Raw genomic sequence first — 14,468 nt, 5'->3', positions numbered from 1 at the left:
CCTCTCTCCCCCTTCCTCCCTCCCCCCTCCCTCCCTTCCTTCCTCCCTTCCTCCTTTCCTTTTCTCCCTCCTTTCTTCTTTTCACACTTACTCATTAAGCCCCATCCACACCGGGTGCAGACCCAGTTCTCGCTCTCCTGACTTTTAGGAGGCAGGGGTGGCCCACAGGTGTGGGGTGGGAAAGTTCAAGGGCTGCACCCACTAGAGGAGCCTGCCCGCCTACCGACACAGGGGGCAGGAAATGTTTCAGTTGGTGGATGGAAAAGGGGAGAGGGAGCTACAGAGAAAGCTGGGAGCCGGCTCTGGGCCTCACCCGCATCTGCCTGGCCTCCTGGGTGGATGTCCTCGCCCCACCCTTCACGGATGCAGGACAGAGGCTCAAAGATGTAAAGCAGATGACCCGGAACTTGACTGCCGTGTGTGTCCCGCTGCACAGATGGATCTGGGTATCTAGCGTGTAGGGTGTGGCGGGGATGGAGACCAAGGGGACACAGGTCGGGGCAGAGATTGGTGGACCAGAGGCAGTGACGGTGGCACCTCGTCGGTGGGAAGCACGTGGGGGCAGAAATGGGGCCTCTGAAGCCCAGTTCCCAGGAGGCGAGTTGAGTCTCCAGCGGGAGAAAAAGTTGTTGGGGAGATGAAGTGAACCCCACTGAGGGGTCCGGGGGCTTTTGGTGTCTCACCAACATCTCTGCTCCTCAGGGCAGCCCCGTGAGGGAGCACGTCACTCACAGCTGGGTGATGCAGGCAGGAGTATCTCACCCTCTCTGGCCTGTCCTTTTCTCCAGACACCGACTGCAGGCTAGAGAGATGGACTCCACACTCCCCAGAGGTGACCCAACTCTCACCCCACAAAGACCCAACAGAAATGTACCCCCAAACCAACAAGAGGTTAACATCTAGACTAGTGGTTCTCAACCGCACTCCCCGGATGGCATGGAGACATTTCTGGTTGTCATGACTGTGTGGGGCACTGGGGGTGCTGCCGGCATCTGGGGGGGTGGAGCCCAGGGATGCTGCTGGACATCCTACTGTGCACAGGACGGCCCCTCACAGCAGAGAATGACCTGACCCCCGTGTCAGGGGCGCTAAGGCTGAGAAGCCCTGCTTTATAGGCTGGAGAAGGCAGCTGGGGAGTGGGGACCTGCCTGGGGAGGTGGGTGGAGGGCATCAGGGCCGGCGTCCCCAGGGCTCGTCCCTGGGGAGGCAGGGACATGGGGGGCAGTGGATAGACCAGAGTCGGACTCTTGGAGAGCGACTTCCCAGCTCAGAGTCTTTTCCTCACTTGCAAACTGAAGATGGAATGGCTGCTTTCCAGCCCCATCTTGGGCGTGAAGCGGGACACCACCCATAGCCTGTACTTGCTCATCCATCCGAGTCACTCCAGCATGTGGCCTGTACCTGCTCACCCATCCTAGTCACCTGAGCATGAGGCTTATATCCACTCATCCATCCTAGTCACCTGAGCACGTGGCCTGTACCTGCACATCCATCCTAGTCACCGGCGTGCATAGCTCAGTACCTGCTCGTCCATCACAGTTTCCTGCGTGCGTGGCCTAAAGCTGCTCATCCGTCACAGTTTCCCATCTCTCTGTTCTCCCTCTCCCCACGTCCAGGCCCGGCCCCCAGGCTGCGTCTGGCAGACGGCCCCCACGGGTGCGCAGGCCGCCTGGAGGTGTGGCACAGCGGGCGCTGGGGGTCTGTGTGTGACGATGCCTGGGACCTGAGGGACGCCGCCGTGGCCTGCCGCGAGCTGGGCTGCGGGGGCGCGCTGGCCGCCCCTGGAGGCGCCTTCTTCGGGGAGGGTGCTGGACCCATCCTCCTGGACGATCTTCGCTGTCGGGGAAACGAGACGGCCTTGCGCTTCTGCCCGGCGCGGCCCTGGGGCCAGCATGACTGTCATCACCGGGAGGACGCTGGGGCCGTGTGTGACGGTGAGGGGGCCCTGGGGGAGAGGTCAGGGCGGGGGCCCTCGAATGGAGGGGTGAGAGCTGGGGGGTCTCGTGTGTTTTCCGGAGGTGTACCCCAGGGCCCCGCACTCCCTCCGCCCAGCATCCCACCTGCCGCATGTCTTGCTCATCGTGAAACCTCAGTCTCCATCAGGGGTCCTGGGATGGCAGGTGTGGGGAACTGCCTGCAGCACAACAGTGGGTGGTGGTCACCTCTTCCCTCTCACGCCCCAGGTATGCCTCTGGGATATGTCCCTCCCACGGCCCCCGCGGTGGGCAGCAACAGCTCCAGGCCCAGGGAAACTGCATCCAGGCCCCCGACCCCGACGGTGAGCCAGGCTGCGCAGATAGCAGGCATTTCACCTCCGCCCGCTTCCCCTGCGGCCCCTCAGGAGCCTGGGCCGGAAGCTGGTGAGTCCCTCCAGCTCCCCACACCCCAAATGTGGGGCTTAGCTGCTGCTGCTGTTTTTTTTAAGATTCTTTTCCCATGTAGGCCATTGCAGAGTATTGAGTAGAGCTCCCTGTGCTATACAGCAGGGCCTTATTACCTCTTTTATATATAGTAGTGTGTATATGTCCATCCCAAGCTCCCAATTTATTCCTCCCTCCCCTTATCCCCTGGTAGCCATAAGTTTGTTTTCTATATCCGTGACTCTACTGCTGTTTTGTAAATAAGTTCATTTATACCCCCTTTTTTAGATTCCACATATAAGTGATATCATCTGATATTTGTCTTTCTGTGTCTAACTTATTTCACTCTGTATGACAATCTCTAGGTCCGTCCGTGTTGCTGCAAACAGCATTATTTTGTTCTTTTTTGTCGCTGAGTAGGGGTTTAGCTTCTGTTTCCTGCCCCTCCGCCACTCCCCACAGCCCCCAGGTGCCTCCTTCACTGCTTCAGAGGTCTCGGGGAGAGGGAAGGGTGGACGGGAGGAGACGGAGCCCACACTCAGAAGGCCCCTGCTTGGTCTAATGCTCTGTTCCGGCTGTCTTGAAACTCACAAGGCCACCTCCTTCTCGCAAGTATCGTAAGAACTAGTCAGTGATGTTGTTTTAAAATACAGGCTTTAGGGACTTCCCTGGCGGTCCAGTGGTTAAGACTCTGCGCTTCCACTGCAGGGGGCACAGGTTCGATCCCTGGTTGGGGAACTAGGGTCCCACATGCTGTGTGGTGCGGCCAACAGGTGAGACCACTGTCACTGCAGAGATAGTTGGTTTCTCACAATTCCCAAGAGGAGGGGGCACAGCCCACACACGACGCAGGGCCACACGGGAAGCACCAGGGTCCAGCAGGAGACAGAGGGAGCGAGGGGCGACGGTGGGCAAAGCCTGGAGTGTGGCTTCATGGGGGAGGAATGGACAAGGCAGGGTGAGTTGACTCTGGATGGGCTGGTTTGCATCATTTCGGCGGGTTCTGGAGCATAGGCGCTGCTCCTGGTTGTCGGGTACATGCCCTGGGGAGATGGGGCAGGTGGATGGTGGCCGGGGAGTGTGAACCTGACACAAGGTGGTGGGTGAGGGCTCTGGGTGGGCTGGTTTCATATGAAGGGCACACTCCAGTGGTTTCCTGTCTCTGGGAATCAGCAATCCCTCCGGTGTCAGCAAGGCCCCAAGATGTCAAAGCATCAGATACCGCAAATAAAAAGCCATGATTAATACAGCCATCTCCTCAAGGTTGCCAAAGGCTGAAAAAGTGGGAACTTGAACACTATTAGCTGAGGCCTGCTTCCCCTTTTTCTGAATAATAATAATAATAATAATAATAACAACTGCCATAGACTCAGCTGTCACTAGCTCACATGACCAGTGCCATTCCAGGCCCCTTCATCAGGTAAAACTACCAGCCACTGGCAGGGTAGGTACCGTGTGGTTTCCACGTTACAAATGAGGCCGCGCAGCTAAAAAGTCAGAAAGCCAGGACTCAAATGAAGGCAATTTGTTCCACAGCCCACTTTCTTTATTTTTTAAAAATTATCGTAAAATATACACAACATAAAATTGACCATTTTAACAATTTTTTGTTTTTCTGGCTGTGCTGCACGGCATGCGGATCTTACTTCCCCGACCGGGGATCAAATCTGCGCCCCCTGCAGTGGAAGCACAGAGTCCTAACTATTGGACTGCCAGGGAAGTCCCATTTTAACCATTTTAAAGCATATAGTTTAGTCGTAAAAAACACACTCATCATGTTGTGCAGCCATCACCACCACCATCTCCAGAACTTTTTCATCATCCCGAACAGATACCCCAGACCCATTAAACACTCACTACCCTCCCCCCCATCTCCCCAGCCCCTGGCACACACACCATTTGATTTTTTGTCTCTGTGAATTTGCCAACCAGGCGCTGTGTGTAATGGAATCGTATAGTATTGGACCTTTTGTGTCTGGCTTATTTCACAGAGCATGATGTTCTCCAAGTTCATCCATATTGTGGAGTGTGTCAGAATTTCTTTCTTTGTAACGGCTGAATAGTATTCCATCATATGGATGGACAACATTTTGCTTATCCATTCGTCCATTGATGGACGCTCGGGTTGTTTCCACATTGTTGCTATTGTGAATAATGCTGCTGTGAATGTTTGCATACAGGTATCTGACTGAATGCCCATTTTCACCTTATCTTGGGTATATCCCTAGGAGTGGAATTTCTGGATCATATGGCAATTCTGAGTTGAGCTTTCCAAGGAACCACTCTTTATCCCTGACTTTTTTTTTTTTTTTTTCTTTTTTGGCGTGCCGCGAGGCTTGCGGGATCTTAGTTCCCCAACCAGGGATTGAACCCGGGCCTCGGCAGTGAAAGCACGGAGTCCTAACCACTGGACCACCAGGGAATTCCCTATCCCTGACTCTTTATTCCTGTGCCTGATGCAGACAATGGCACAGCACAGGCCTGGATAAACACTTGTTGCTGGGAAGGGAGGGTGGATGAATGGAAGGAAGATGGAGCGAAGGTGGAGGAATGTCTGACTCGAATTCTTTGGGTCTCTCCCACCCCAGGGTCCCCCCAGCTGCGCCTGGTGGCCGGGCCCAGCAGGTGCTCAGGCCGGTTGGAGGTGTGGCACGGTGGGCGCTGGGGGACCGTGTGTGACGACAGCTGGGACCTGCGGGACTCGGCTGTGGTCTGCCGGGAGCTGGGCTGCGGTGGACCTCGGCAGCCAGACCCTGCTGCCGGCCGCTTCGGCTGGGGCGCCGGCCCCATCTGGCTGGACGACGTGAGGTGTGTGGGGACCGAGGCTTCCCTCGCCGACTGCCCTGCCGCTCCCTGGGGGAAGCACAACTGTGCTCACAACGAGGACGTTGGAGTTACCTGCACTGGTAAGGAGGCCCTGGCCATTCGCTGGCTCCAGGAAGGCTTCCTGGAGGAGGGAACGGGAACTAACGTTGGCACTAACATCGATTGAGCGCTCACCTCCTAAGCCCCCGCCCGTGACCGTATTCACACCTCACGATACGTCCAAATTGGTGGATGTTATGCCCATTTCACTGATGAAGACGCTGAGGCACAGAGAGGTTACACAGCAAGTAAGCGGCACAGCTGGGATTCTTCCTCCTTTTCTTCCCACCAAGAATCAAGGAAGTCTCCCACCTAGAGGGAAGCTGAAAAGGAAGAGGAAAGGAAGCAGGCATGGGGCACCAGGAGATGGCAAGAAGCCCGTGTGGCGGGAGGGCCACTTGAAGTGGACTCAGGCTTGGCCCGTGTTCATTCATTTGCCGTTGTTTATCCAGCGCCAGAGGCTGAGCTAGGTATTGGGTCCTCAGAATGCAACGAACGCGATCCTGGCCTTTGAGAGGCTCACAGTTCACTGTGAGAAAGAGACGCCCCGGCAAATCGCTGCAAACCCGTGTGACACATTATCATTTGGGAGGTCCCCAAGACCACCCTCGGGTTCCATAGTTTTCTAGAAGGATTCACAACAATCAGAAAAGCTGTCTCGCGGTCCAGTGGTTAAGACTTCGCCTTCCAATGCAGAGGGTGCAGGTTCAATCTCTGGTTGTGGAGCTAAGATCCCACATGCCTCGCAGCCAAAAAACCAAAACATAAAACAGAAGCAGTGTTGTAACAAATTCAATGAAGACTTTTGGGCTTCCCTGGTGGCGCAGTGGTTGAGAATCCGCCTGCCGATGCAGGGGACACGGGTTCGCGCCCCGGTCCGGGAAGATCCCACGTGCTGCGGATGGGCCAGTGAGCCATGGCCGCTGAGCCTGCGCGTCCGGAGCCTGTGCTCTGCAACGGGAGAGGCCACAACAGTGAGAGGCCCGCGTACCGCAAAAAGACTTTTAAAATGGTCCATATCAGGACTTCCCTGGTGGCACAGTGGTTAGGAATCTGCCTGCCAATGCAAGGGACACGGGTTCAATCCCTGGTCCGGGAAGATCCCACATGCTGTGGAGCAGCTAAGCCCGCGCTCCACAACTGCTGAGCCTGCGAGCCACAACTATTGAAGCCCGCACGCCTACATCCTGTGCTCCGCCAGAAGAGAAGCCACCGCAATGAGAAGCCCGCGCACCACAACGAAGAGTAGCCCCTGCTCGCTGCAACTAGAGAAAGCCCGAGCGCAGCAACGAAGACCCAACGCAGCCAAAACATTTAAAAAGTCAGTTGAGGGAAGAGCCATGTGGGGCTGGGTCCAGGAGAGACCCCTGTGGAGCTTCCTCACTTAATTCTCCCAGCAACGACGCATGACAACGCACGTGAGGTATTGCCAACCAGGGACGATCTCCCAGCCTTGGCGTCAAAGTGTTTTTAGGAGCTCAGTCATGAGATGTGGCTGGTGGCCCACTGGCAGCCCATTAAGTCACAGTGTTAGCAGAGGTGATCTAGGTGGCTCTGGCCCCACAGGGATACAACACACTCTTACCAGGCAGGACGTTGAAAGGGCTTGGAGCTTCCCCCCGGCAGCCTGGGGCAAAGGGCAAAAGCTTTCTTTGGACAAGATTAACCCTTGTCCTGCATCAGTAACCCTTGGCATCGCCCATGGTGTCTGCCACCTTCCCTGTGCTGATCAGAAAGATGTAAGGTGAGCCGTGGCAGCTGGGAGGATGGAGTCAACCATTCTGCCTGAAGCTAAGGCACTTTCCCCTTTCCCTCCCCTCCTGAGGGCCATGGGAGCCACAGAAGGGTTTTGAGCTGAGCAGTGGCCTGGTACCACCCTGGTGGGGCGGTGAGAGCTGGGCACTGGGTGTGGGGGAAGACCAGTCAGAGGGTACAGGAAGCCAGGCAGTGGCTGGGCAGATGGCAGAGAGGATGGGTCAGTGTGATGGGGTGAAGGGGGGCAGTCACATCATGATTGTAAGTGCCCAGAGGTGGGATGGTGCCGGCTGTGGCTGGCCACCGTATGCCCCAGGCCTGGCACAGGGCCTGGCTCGTAGGAGATGCTTTGTAAACGTCTATGATGTGAATGAATGCATGGGAACTTGGTGGTTGTCTGTAAGGGGAGATGAGAGAGAACAATCACGGTGTCTGTTGTCTCCCCTGTCCTCCCCTCCTGTCTGCCAGGGACCCCCGGCCTGGACTCCATCTCAGACCCCTTCAGTTGGAGCTGGATCCCTGGCCTGGGTAGAGACCCAGATGCCTGGCTCCCGGGGGAGCTGGCCACCAAGCCCTCTGCGAGGCGGACCCCCGGCGTTCCTGAGAAAACCACCACCAAGGCCCCAGGGAAGATACCCAAAAGCACAAAGAAGTGGGTGACCAAAAACGCAAAGAGACCGACCACTCAGCCCGCCGTGATACCAACCACTAAGCACTCCAGGGCCACGGGCACCCAGAGTCCCCCAGAACTGACCTCACTGACCACCACCACTCCGACCACTGAGGCCTCCCGAAGACCGACCTCCGAGTTTACCACCAGGCTGACCACGGAGGACCCTCACAGGCTGACCTCACACACCACCGAAAGGCGGACTCCCCGGGTCCCCCGGGAACGGACCTCTAAGACCCTGGCAACACCGACCACCCAGGGCCCCCGAGAACTGACCTCTGAGGCCACCATGGAGCCATCGGCCGAGATCCCAGGAGTAGGTACTCCAGAGTCCTCCAAAGACCCAGCCCCCTCCCCCACTGGGGCATCAGGTGAGAGGAAGGAATGTGGAGGGTGAGGCTGACCCCTCCTAACCCCTGCTGACCCCTCCTGATCTGGGCTGTCTACCAGCAGGCCTGTTCCGGGTTCGTCTGGCTGATGGGCCCAACCGGTGTGCCGGGCGGCTGGAGGTGTGGCACGCTGGACGCTGGGGGACAGTGTGTGATGACAGCTGGGACCTGCGGGATGGCATGGTGGCCTGCTGGGAGCTGGGCTGCGGAAGGGTTCGGCCCCGAGTGGGCAAAACCCACTACGGCCCTGGCACCGGGCCCATCTGGCTGGATGACGTGGGCTGCAAGGGAAGTGAGGCCTCGCTGAGCGACTGCCCCGCTAGGGCGTGGGGACAGCACAACTGCGACCACGAGGAGGACGTGGGGCTCACCTGCACTGGTACGGCGGGGGGCGGGGGGGTCAGTGGCCAAGGAGTCAGGGTGGCATGGGGGTGGGGACCCAGAGTCACTCCAGGAGATGCGGGAAGGGGACTTCGGAGCAACAGCAGGGACCTCTGAGACGGGTCGGGGCTGTCCCCTTCCCCAATTTCTCCCAAGGCTATGCAGATGAGGAAGACTACCCCCCCTGGACCTGGGACCCCACCTCAGGAGAGGACCTGGCCAAGGGGACCGCCGCTGCAGCGGTGCCTGCACACACTCTACCCTGGGGCACGGCTGGGAGCACAGGGGCCCCCTCCCCAGCGACGAGGCGCCTTCCAAGCTCAGGTGAGGGGCATGGCCGGGGTGGGGAGGGGCCCTCCATAAACCTCTGTGCACCTCCCTGCCGGGCTTCCAGTAAGATCCTCCTAAATGAGCTGGCCTGGGTCTCAGAGACCCCAGACAGGTTTTCCTCGGCTCCAGAGACTCTAAGAACATTCCCTTCTTGGACTCAGCAGTAGCACTGTCCTCCAGAGCCTAAAGGAGACCCCATCCCCACCCCCTGCGCTGTGATTTGCGGATAAGGATAATCCGACCAGGCTCAGCAAAGCCCCTGCCCACAGTCCTCCTGTAAACCAACCGGGGCCTTGGGAGCCTGTGCCCCTCGATCCGGAGCCTGGACGGAAATCCCCCCAGACCTCACAGCCGAGGCCCACCCTGTCACCACATTGTCTCCCCACCCCAGCCCCTCAAACCTGTTCTCCCAGCTCACGCTCTGGTCAGGGTCGGGCTGTGGCTCAGAGGTGGGGTGGGGACATCCAGGTCGAGGGTTCTGTCCTCAGCCGGACCCCCTTCCTCTGGCCAGGGAGCAGCCTCCAGCCCCTCAGCTCTGTCCCTCTCTGCCCCTCCACCTCTGTCTCGCTGTCGCCTGCTTCCCTCCTTCCATCTCTGCTGCCAGGGGCCTTGACCTTGGCCTTGACCTTGACCCCCGGGGCCTTGACCCCCCCTCAGATGTTGCCCATTTCTCTACCTTCCTGTGTGTGTGTGTGTGTGTGTGTGTGTGTGTGTGTGTGTGTGAGAGAGAGAGAGATCTCTGTCCCATCCGTGCTCAGGGTCTCTCTTGATCACCCTCTGCTCCTGTTTCTCACATTCTCTCTCTCTCTCTTTTTTTGGCCTCGCCCGTGTGGCACACGCAATCTTAGTTCCCTGACTAGGGATGAACCCATGCCCCCTGCAGTGGAAGCGCAGAGTCTTAACCACGAGACCCGCCAGGGAGTCCCAAAGGAATTTATTTTATTTTTTATTTTATTTTAAATTTTTTATTTATTTATTTTTCCCTTTCAATTTCTCACCCTCCTCATCTCACTTTTTTTTCCACCGCCCATTTCTTTCTCATCACCTTTCTAAGTTTTTCTTTCCTTAGCAAGTCCATACTCCCATCATTTCTATTTCTCTCTTTATTTCCCCACAGTCAGCTTCTCTATCTTTTCCCCTCTGCGTCTGGCTCTTTTTTCTTTCATTTTCCATTTCTCACTCCCCCACCCCCAACCCGTATCTATTGCTCCCTGTACTTTATGGCCAGTTTCTCTTCATCTCTTCTCCTGTGTCCTCCTCTTTTTATTGACATTTTCAGTTTCTCACGCTCATCGTCTCTGTTTCTCGCTATTTTTCACGGTCGGTTTATCTTTTCAGCTCCGTGTCTCTTTTTTCTTTCTCTTTCTCTGCCCCTCCTCGTCTCTATGCCTCGTCAGCCTCGCTCACCATCTTTCTCATTTTTTCTCCAAGTCCACACCCCGTCACCGCTGTTTCTCCCTGTTTTTCACGGCCAGTTTCTCTTTCTTTACCCTGAGTCTTCCTTTTTCTTTCACTCTCACCGCCGCGCCCTCCGCTCCGTTTCCCACTCAACCTCCCCCCCACCCAGGGTCGGTTCTCCCCTCAGCTCTTTCTCCGTCTTCTCATCCTTCTCGCTGACTCTCCATCCTACCACTTCCCGCGTGGCGGCTTCTTCCGCCGGCTCTGCCGACCCCGTCCCCCCGCGAAGACCGCTCTCTCCGCCCAGGTGTCGTCGCTTCTGCTCCCTCTCCGCAGGACCCCGCCCCTCGCGCCTTTTCCCGCCTTTTTCACACGCTCAACACGCATGCACACTCCGAGGGCCTCTGCGAGAGGGGCGGGGCCTCGGATGGAGGGGCGGGCAGGGCAGACTTCAATCGCCCCGCGCTGTGTGACGTCACAGGCGCGGTGCGCCTCCTGATTGGCTGGCTGGCCCACGCCGCGGCAATAAAAGCGGGTGAAGCGGGCGGTGACCCCGCAGAGTGGCGTCTGCCTCGGTCTGGTCTCGTTACGCCGGGGAGGGTAGGGGGGCGCGGAGCAGGCATTGGAGGTACGGAGATTTGGGGTGGGGGGCACCCGAGCTGTGAGTTAGGGCTCAGTTTCCAGAGATGATGCTCCTCGGTGCAGTGTGGCCAGGATTTCTGAGCCTTTGTTCTCTGCAGCCCGGCGCCACCTCCCTTATCCCGTAGCGCCCCCTCGTGGCGGAGAGGTCCAATGCTGGGCGCGAGGCACAAATAAATACAGAACTAGGAATTGCACGATGGAAATCTCAGGGGTAACGTGTACAACCTTAGTAATGGGAAGACTTGAAGGGAGGTGCGGTGTGGCGTGGGGAGAGGGGAAACGACAGACAGGAATTCCTATCCTCGTTAGCAAGGTGGCCTTGAAAAAAATGACTGCTTCTTTGAACCTCAGTTTCTTCCTCCGGAAAAAACGAAAACCGGAGTTCCAAGGTCCCTGGAAAGAGTCAAGGAGAGCTCCCTGTGCCAGGCACGCATGATTCCAACTGGGTGACATAGGTCCTGGTGTTGCCCCTGTGTTTCAGGTGGGGGAAAAATGAGGCTCAGAGAAATTAAACTTTAACTCAGGAGCCATTATTGAGATCTATTTTAAACGATTTCGCGCACAGTTTGCTCGCTGGATTGGAAAAGATTCTGGAATAACTGAAGTCATTGCAAGAGTGAATTCTGTAGTACAGCTCGCTGGGTTCCAGCTGTGGCTGCGCTGGGATTAGAACAACGAGCTGGGTGACCTCAGGTCCCAATCCAACGAGCAAAATGTGTGTGAAATCATTTAAAACCGCAAAACATTGGTTGTTAAAAGTTATTTACCGTAAATGAGCAACAGCTGCAGGATCCCAGGGACGGAGTGATTATTTCTAGTAGAGCAATTGGGAAAGACCTTGCAGAAGAGATGGTGTCATTTTCACCAGCAGACACCAGGAGGAAGGGGCTTCTCAGAGGAGCAGAGGCTGGAGTTGAGAAAATTGCATTGCCTGTTTAGGGCACGTCGTCTCTGCTAGACTTTTAGCTGTCTTGTGTTTGGCTGTGTCAGTTTCCGTTGTTGCCATAACACCGCCACACATTAGGGGCTTAGACAACACAAGTTTATTATTTTGCAGGTCTGGAGGTCAGAAGTCCCACATGGGTATCACTGGCTAGAATCAAAGTGTCAGCAGGGCTGTGTTCCTTCTGAGGCTCGAGGGGAGGATCGTTCCCATGCCTTTTCTAGCTTCTAGAGGTCCCTCCATTCCTTAGTGCATGGCCCCTTCCTCCATTTTCAAAGCCAGCAGTGTTGCATCTATCCCTCTGGTTCTTCTTTTGTCTTTACATCTTTGTCACTACAACCAGGATAGATTCTCTCAGTTTAAGGATTTGTGTGATTAGATTGGGTCCACTTGGATTAACATAGGATAATCTCTTCATTTCAAGTTCTGGACCCATAATCATATCTGCACAGTCCCTTTTGCCAGGAAAGGTAACATATTCACAGGTTCTGGGGATTAGGGCTTGGACATCTTTGGGGAGTGTTATTCTGTCTACCACGGGATCTATGTTGTAGAGACTCAGTAGAGACTTTTTACATACTTGTTGAATGAATGAATGAACCAGTGAGAGACAGCTGTGTAAGTCTAGAGAGAGTGTACAGGAGACGAAGCTGGAAGCTTATGAAGGTTGAATTCTCACTTTCCATTCCACTGAAGCAAAATTTCTTGAGGCTTCCTGGATGATGGAATTTGGAGACGCAGACATTAATTCATGTCTGAAATGTTTGCTGTGTGGCAGGCATGAGTACTAACCCCTGGGAACATAGCAGTGATGAGCACAGCAAGGGAGGGGGAAGGGAGGGCTAAGTGTTGTAATTTAAAATAGGATGGTCAAGAGATGACTTACTAAGAAAGTGCCATTTAAGTGACAGCCTCAAGAAGGAGAGGGGGGGAAGCCATGCAGATATCTGGTTGGAGAGTGTTCTGTAGAGAGCGGACAGCACATGCAAAGGCCCTGAGGTGGGGGTGTGCTTAGCTGTTTCAAGAAACAGCAGTAAGGTCAGTGGGGCGGAAGTGAAGTGGTTGATGGGGATGATGGCAGGAGGTGAGGTCTGTGGTCCATTGTAAAGACGTCTGCTGTGATGGGGAGCCTGGAGGGAGCTAAAGGAGCCTTCCAGACAGAGGGAGCAGCATGCGCAAAGGCCCTGTGGTGGGACCTTGGGAGACCGGCAAGAATGCTGGCCTGGCAGGAGTGGAGTGAGCCAGGCAGGGGGAGAGTGATCGGGGATGAGGCCAGTGTCTGGGTTTTATTGTATGTGCAGAAACCCTTGGCGTTTTAAGCACTTTAAGTTATGGAGGATGTGATCACATGTGTATTTTCTTTCTTTTTTGGGGGGGTGGGGGGGCGCGCCTTCTGGCATGTGGGATCTTTGTTCTCCGACCAGGGATCACACCTGTGCCCTCTGCTGTGGAAGCGCAAAGTCCTAACCACTGGACCGCCAGGGAAGTTCCCCACGTGTATTTTCAAAGCAGTCGCTCAGGATGCCGCAAAGGGGTGGATGTAGGTGTAAGAGTGCATGCAGGGAGACCAGAAGGTCTATGCAGACGTGACGGTGGCCTCAACCAGGGTGGCAGTGGAGACTGAGAGAAGTGCAGGTGTTCAAGCTACATTCTGGGGGTTGAGCTGGTAGGTTCGAGTGATGCGTTGGGTGCGAGGGTTGAGGAGAGAGAGGGAGGGAGGGGATGGGGACCCGCCTTTTACTGGACCAGGGAACTCTGCGGGGTGAGCGCACAGGATCCAGAGTGGGAATATTAAGAGCTCCATTAGTGATGCGTTCGACACACCCAAGTGGAGACATGAGATATGCAGTCCTGAAGCTCCAAGGAGCGCCTGGGAGGAGGGAATTTGCAGCTGCGGGAATGGATGAGGCTATGCAGATGGACAGCCATGTCTAATGGAGTTTCCACACCCAGTGGGGTGGTGGGATGACTCATGGACTCGGGATATCGCTGTATGTCATGGCTGCGCAGAGGGGAGGGCATCCAAGATTAAATGCCGGATTACGTTTAGAGGTTGCGTGGTAATCAGAGCATCAATAATAGCTAATATTCATTGAATAATCTCTGTGTGCCAGGCACCATCTAAGTGCATCCCATGGTGGTTTGGTTTTTTTTTTTTTGGCCGCATCGTGTGGCCTGTGGGATCTTAGTTCCCCGACCAGGGATCGGACCCAGGCACCCTGCAGTGAAAGTGCGGAGTCCTAACCACTGGACCACCAGGGAAGTCCCCAAAGTGCATACCATGGTTTAACTCACCTCCTCCACGTGGAACATTATGAGATGAGTACTGTCCTTGTCCCCATTTTATAGGTAGGGAAATTGAGGTCCAGAGAGGTCAGGACAGCAAAGGGCAGAGCTTGGATTCAAACTGCAGAATTCACACTCGTAACCACTCCAGCCACGGAGACTGGGAAGAAGCCTGTGATAGAATTAGCTCTGAAGAACCCAGGAAGCATAGAGCAGGGTGTAACCTCCTCAAGGGGAAGCAGGGAGTGGCCTTGGAATCAAATTCTAAATGAAAGCTCAGCAGGGAAGGAGTGAGGTGAGACCCAGGAGATCTACCCCCAGAGGGAAGAGGTTGCCGCTCAGAAGCAGATAGACCTGCTGGGTCTGAAACCCAGTGCTGCTCCTTAGCTGTGTGACCTTAGGAAAATTCCTTGCCCTCTCTGGGCTTCAGCTTGGTCATCTGTAGGGAA

At 55.7% G+C, this 14,468-nt stretch overlaps 1 protein-coding gene and 1 non-coding gene across 2 annotated transcripts in view; one reads left to right on the top strand and one right to left on the bottom strand.

The window, feature by feature from the left end:
* The window catches only part of SSC5D (scavenger receptor cysteine rich family member with 5 domains), a 24,078-nt gene that overhangs the window by 3,433 nt on the left and 6,177 nt on the right, over positions 1 to 14,468 (top strand). The window contains exons 6-11 of the mRNA XM_007468042.1: positions 1,617 to 1,934; positions 2,184 to 2,360; positions 4,949 to 5,266; positions 7,449 to 8,021; positions 8,104 to 8,418; positions 8,577 to 8,744. Coding sequence (XP_007468104.1) covers positions 1,617 to 1,934; positions 2,184 to 2,360; positions 4,949 to 5,266; positions 7,449 to 8,021; positions 8,104 to 8,418; positions 8,577 to 8,744 — 1,869 coding nt within the window. The remainder of the gene's footprint in view (positions 1 to 1,616; positions 1,935 to 2,183; positions 2,361 to 4,948; positions 5,267 to 7,448; positions 8,022 to 8,103; positions 8,419 to 8,576; positions 8,745 to 14,468) is intronic.
* On the bottom strand, positions 4,711 to 4,782 carry TRNAE-UUC (transfer RNA glutamic acid (anticodon UUC)). The gene has a single exon. It is a non-coding gene; the product is annotated as a tRNA-Glu (tRNA).

Source organism: Lipotes vexillifer, unplaced genomic scaffold (assembly GCF_000442215.2).
Source record: "Lipotes vexillifer unplaced genomic scaffold, Lipotes_vexillifer_v1.1 scaffold1223, whole genome shotgun sequence".
NCBI classification, from domain to species: Eukaryota; Metazoa; Chordata; class Mammalia; order Artiodactyla; family Lipotidae; genus Lipotes; species Lipotes vexillifer.
The sequence above is the reverse complement of the archived record's forward strand: the minus strand, read 5'-3'. Positions and strand labels throughout refer to the sequence as shown.